Source organism: Beta vulgaris, unplaced genomic scaffold (genome assembly GCF_026745355.1).
Source record: "Beta vulgaris subsp. vulgaris cultivar EL10 unplaced genomic scaffold, EL10.2 EL10_2_Chr_UnSca4, whole genome shotgun sequence".
Lineage (NCBI taxonomy): Eukaryota > Viridiplantae > Streptophyta > Magnoliopsida > Caryophyllales > Amaranthaceae > Beta > Beta vulgaris.
Window position 1 is genome coordinate 282,078 of NW_026611046.1, and position 5,715 is coordinate 287,792.

Consider the following 5,715-nt stretch of genomic DNA (forward strand, 5'->3'; position numbering starts at 1 on the left):
GATATCCAGTATCATGAGGGGAAAGCAAATGTGGTTGCTGACGCCTTGAGTCGAAAATCGAGTCATAGCTTGAGTGCTTTGATAGTCCCTGAGGAGTTGTGTAGAGATATGCAAAGGTTGAGCCTAGAAATTGTAAATCCTGGGGAAAGTGAAGCTAGACTTAGTAATCTTTCTTTGGGAGTGTCAGTTTTCGACGAGATTATTGAGGGTCAAGTCGGGGATGAGCATCTAGACAAGATTAAGGAGAAAATGAAGTAAGGTAAGGAAGTAGACTTCAAGATTCATGATGATGGGAGTCTAAGGTTTAAAGGGAGATGGTGTGTACCACAGAAGTGCAATGACCTTAAGAGACGTCTTATGGACGAGGGGCACAATACTCCATATTCTGTGCACCCTGGGGGTGACAAGTTGTACAAAGACCTTGAGGTGATCTATTGGTGGCCAAACATGAAGCGAGAGGTAGCTGAATATGTGTCTAAGTGCCTGACCTATCAGAAAGTGAAGATAGACCATAAGAGACCCATGGGGAAAGTTCAATCGTTGGAGGTTCCTGGATGGAAGTGGGATTCTATTTCTATGGACTTTGTGGATAGACTGACTAAGTCCGCCGTGTCCATACCTATTAAGGAGACATGGAAAAAGAAGCAACTCACTAAAACCTATATCAAGCATATAGTGAGATTGCATGGAGTTCCAAAGGACATTATCTCGGATCGTGACTCTAGATTTCTATCTAAGTTCTGGAAAAAGGTCCAATTAAACCTTGGGACAACACTGAAAATGAGTACCGCCTTTCACCCTGCGACCGATGGTCAGACTGAGAGAACTAATCAGACTATGGAGGATATGATGAGAGCTTGTGCAATTGATTTTCAAGGAAGTTGGGAAGACCAATTAGATTTGATTGAGTTTTCTTACAACAATAATTACCATGCGAGTATAAAGATGGCACCTTTTGAGGCATTATATGGGCGGAAGTGTAGAAGTCCCATTTGCTGGACTGACTTTAGCGAAAATATAGTTTTGGGGACTGAATTTATTGAGAAGACCGTTAAGAATGTCCGACTAATTCAGGCTCGAATTCAAGCTGCGCAAGATAGGCAGAAGAGTTATGCAGATTTAAAACGTCGCAAATATGAGTTTACTGTAGGTGATAAAGTATTCTTTAAAGTATCACCCACTAAAGGCGTTATGAGATTTGGGAAAAAGGGCAAGCTAAGTGCTAAATATGTAGGCCCATATGAGATTTTGGAGCGCATTGGGAAAGTAGCTTATAGATTGGCATTGCCAATGGAGTTTGAAAAGATGCATGATGTATTTCATATATCTCAACTTAAGCGCTATATCCCTGACGAGCGTCATGTGTTAGAGCCTGAAAGAGTGTAGCTAGATAGTAGCCTCACATATGAGGAAAGACCTGTCAAGATTCTCGACATGAAAGTGCGTAGTACGCGCAACAAGGATGTTCATATTATCAAAGTTCTTTGGTCTAACCACGAGTTAGAAGAGGCAACGTGGGAAGCCGAAGAGGATATGAAGAAAAAGTATCCAGACCTATTCCTTGAGGTGAGTTACGAGGGCGTAACTCGTTTTCTTTAAGGGGGGTAGAATGCGATAAATTTCGCGCTTTTGTCTATTTTTATGAGATTTTCATGTATATGTATGCCTATGTTGGGCAATTTGCACATGTTAGTGCAAAAGAAGTAGAGTCTCCGCATAAGAAAAGTGTTCATAAGTAACACAAGTGTTTTAAAAATGGGAAAGTGCACGAGAGGCACTACCTTTTCTCCAAAAGTTTTTCGAAATGATGAGTTCAACTTTTGAAAGTACGAGGATTTTGTGTTAAGTTTCGGGACGAAACTTCTTTTAAGGGTGGTAGACTGTAATCCCCGACAATTTTAAAGAATTTTCATAAATATGTTAAAGTATTTATGTAGTTATATTTAAATCCAAATGAGTTTGGAAAATGATTTGACTTTTAAAAAGGGTTGACTATTTTAAAAGTCAACTAAAAATATTTTCATAACTTGATAAAATTTGTAATGTTTTAATTAAGCATGTTTTAATAAGAGTTTTCATTATTAAAAGCGTACTTGAAAAGGAAGCTTAATGGAATCGAAAGCCCAAAAAAAAGTGATAAAAAGGAAAGAGTCATTTGATGACTAAAGTTTTAAATAGCCCATCTTATTAGTCATCAAAGTTTTATTTATTAAAATCTCTTTTCCTAAGCACAAGAGGAAAAGACTCTCTTTAAATATCCTAAAACCCAAATTTTTACCCTACACTTTATTTTTCTCTCCTCTTCACACGTGATTTCTATTCTCTCTCTCCCTTCACTCATATTTTTTCTCTCACCCGAATCTGATTTTCCAGATTACTCATAGTTCCGTTTCTTTTTAGCCAAAACTTCCTGCTTATAAATTGTAGATCTCGAAAAGTTATTGAATTTAGGCTCAAGAATCACTCAATTCAGATGCTTATTCTATCAGTTATGGCCTCTGCAAGTTTTGCGATTTTGCTGCCATAGTTCTCTCGCGATTTCGGTATTTGACTCTTTTTCTTCCTTTTTCTTTTGATTCTTTTCCTCGTTTTCTTTTATATTGATTTCATATATATTATATATTGAAAGAATAAATTTTCAAATTTGTTATTATTTTTAGATTGAAGTTTTAATCATCAAAGTATGGATTTTTAGGGTTTTAATTACTAGAAAACCATAGTTGTATGTTATACACTATGAGATTGTTTTAATTTATGATTTTAAATATGTTTATATATTTTACAGAGAGTTATTAAAATATTATAAGTGCTGTAATTTCAGAAAATAAGTATTTTAAGGGTTTTTAAATTATTTTTAATCACTAGAAATAGTTGTACTATACTAGGGATTAAAATTAACGAAAGTTTAATACGTAAAAACGATTTTAAAACACGTTTAAGGGGTTTTGATTGTTTTAAAGTTGCTGTAAATTTTTAGAACGAGATATTTATTTCATTATTTTATTTTCTAGGCGGAGATTTCGTAGTTGGAGACTTTTAGCGAGTAAAAGTGGCCTACAGATTTGTTTATACAAGGTACGTAAATTGTCTACGTGCTATATGATTTAGAAACATGCTTTAAGGATGTTTTATTTATTAGTATCATGTATAGGACTCTATTTGTTCATATATATGATTTACTGGAATTGTTTTACATGTTATTTGCCTGTGTGCTACATGTAAACTAGAAGTATTTATGAGTATGAATGTTTGTATGGAAGTTTGATGCAAGCAGATAAGTTCAGTTTATGTATTAATTCCTGAGTGAATTAATGTAAGTAAGATTGAATCATGTGTTACATGGATTCTTGAGTATTATTTATTTATCTTATAAGAACCGTGGATCTTATTTGGTAAATACAAGTTATACCTATAAAAAGGTAATTGTTATTGTTGACTGAGTTCAACAAGTAAGTTGGTAAAGTATAAAAAGAAGTTAAAGGAGTCTTGATTAATAAGTTGTGAACACTTGTTAATTCTAAGATAAAAAGGATTTCTGTGATGATTATGTGATTATTAGTTATGTGTTTTTTTTTTTTTTTTGGACATCGGTAAAACATACAAGAACATAAACAAAATTAACCAACTACAGGGTGGCCATTGGTATCTGTCCTAGGCGAACATGATTGGCCAGTTCATGCGCCCTCTGCACCTGTTGCCGATTAGCTTTGATAATCCGACACCATCGGAGTTGTTGTCCCAGGATTCGAATGTCGTTGAGAGTCCAGGCAATTGAAATAGGTTGTGTGGCTTGATGAATCAAACTCCGTACCAAGATTTCGGAGTCTGTGTAGATCAAAATTTGATAATAACCCCGAGCTTGAGCCCAAAGCAAGGCCCCCAGACAAGCCCGGGCTTCAGCCACCAGGGCTAACTCAGCATAAATGCAGCTACCTTGGCCCTCCCTTGCGTTAGTACTAACGTTATCAACAACCCAGGCAATACCGGCCAAAGGAGAAGACTTCTTCCAGGACCCATCCACTTGTATCTGTAACTGTGGTACCCCGGAGAAGGTTAACCCAAAATGTGCAAAAAGAAACCCTGGAGGACCTGGTGCCTCATTTAAGATCTTAAGTTGAGGAGTAGGAGTAGCCAGAAAGGTAAAGTGTTGCTGGATACCTTTGTCCTGAAGTGAACGGATTAGAGGCAGATCAGGTATTGTTCCGTTGAAAACCTTTTGATTCCGTCCCTGCCAAATAGCCCATAAAATAGCCACAAACAATGGAAGACGATGGCCATTGTATCCATCCTGCTGGTAGAAATAGTGTATCCATGCAATGAGCCAGTCTTTAAAGCTCACAAGGGGAGTTACATTGGAACTAATACTCAGTTGGCTAGTTTGCCATGCTAACGTGGATAGATGACAAAAACGGAAAAGGTGTTGGCATGTCTCAGGTTCCAAATTGCAGTTTGGACAACCATCTGAACTAGCCAGACCACGGTACGAAAGGTTAGCTGTTGTTGCTAACCCGTTATGGTACAGTTTCCAGAGGAATAATTTCCATTTTGGCATGATGCGCAATCCCCATAAAATTCGAAAGAACTCCGAATTGAGAGGGGAGTTCATGCTGTAGATATCGGTATTTCGAGAGAGGAAATAGTAACCAGATTTGGTAGTGTATTGGCCCGAAGTAGTAAACGGCCAAATAGAAAGGTCCTCTTGGTTTGTGAGTCGTGGTACTTCAAGAGCACGTATATCACGAACTGTGCTGGAATGAAAAAGTGAATGAAGCCGAGAAACATTCCATCCTTGTTGGTGTGGCAACAAGAGGGACGCAATGGAAACAGTAGCAGCAGTGTGAAGAGAGACAATATCCCGAAAGAGGGGAATCCTTCCATGAACCCATCGCTCATTGCCAGCACGTAACCTAGACTTGGATCTAATTTTCCAACTATAATTTGTCAGGAGCAACTTCTCAGCTTGAAGTAACCCGCGCGCACCCCAAGAACATTGACTCCGCATAGGACGCAGTGTAGCTATTGAAGAACCAGGGTGCAAAGGTTGATCGGCAAATACTTTACTCATGAGCCATTGGAATCCCTATGAATACGCCATACTTTCTTAAGCAGAAGGGAACGATTGTGCAACGCAATACTCCGTAATCCAAGTCCTCCAGCACCTTTTTGCAAATGCAAGAGCTCCTTGCTTTTCCAAGCAATTCCTTTACCTGAGCAATTGGACCAGAAGAATCGTGCTAGCATCGCATCCAACTTATTAGTGATTGTTGTGGGAATTAAGAAGACGGATAGGATGTGAGCTATGGAAGCAATGAGAACTGAATTAATGAGAATCAATTTCCCAGCTTGCGAAATTGGTGAATGATTCCACGCAGTTATACGCTGAGAAATTTTATCAAGTAAGAAAGTGAAGTGCTGAGTTTTCTTCCCTTGAATATCAACAGGAGTACCCAGATATGTGCCTAGAGACACGTTGGCATTCAATTGCAAGATACTTTTGTATTCCTGACCCATGGCCTCAGAAACATTTGGGCTAAATTTAACAAATGACTTTCGCACACTGAGCATTTGACCAGAAATATGGCAGAAGCGGCCAAGTAGATTGGACAGTTTCATACAAGAAGTAGTCGACGCTTTAAAGAAAAGAAGAGCATCGTCAGCAAAAAACAGATGGGATATAGCAGGAGCGTACCTGTGAGCTCGAATTCCATCGAATAG

At 38.1% G+C, this 5,715-nt stretch overlaps 1 protein-coding gene across 1 annotated transcript; it reads right to left on the minus strand.

Moving 5' to 3' along the window:
- Positions 1-3,625: 3,625 nt before the first annotated feature.
- Positions 3,626-5,065, minus strand: LOC130590279 (uncharacterized). The gene has a single exon (XM_057392345.1). It carries the CDS (start codon positions 5,063-5,065, stop codon positions 3,626-3,628), a length of 1,440 nt encoding a protein of 479 aa, XP_057248328.1.
- Positions 5,066-5,715: the final 650 nt, after the last annotated feature.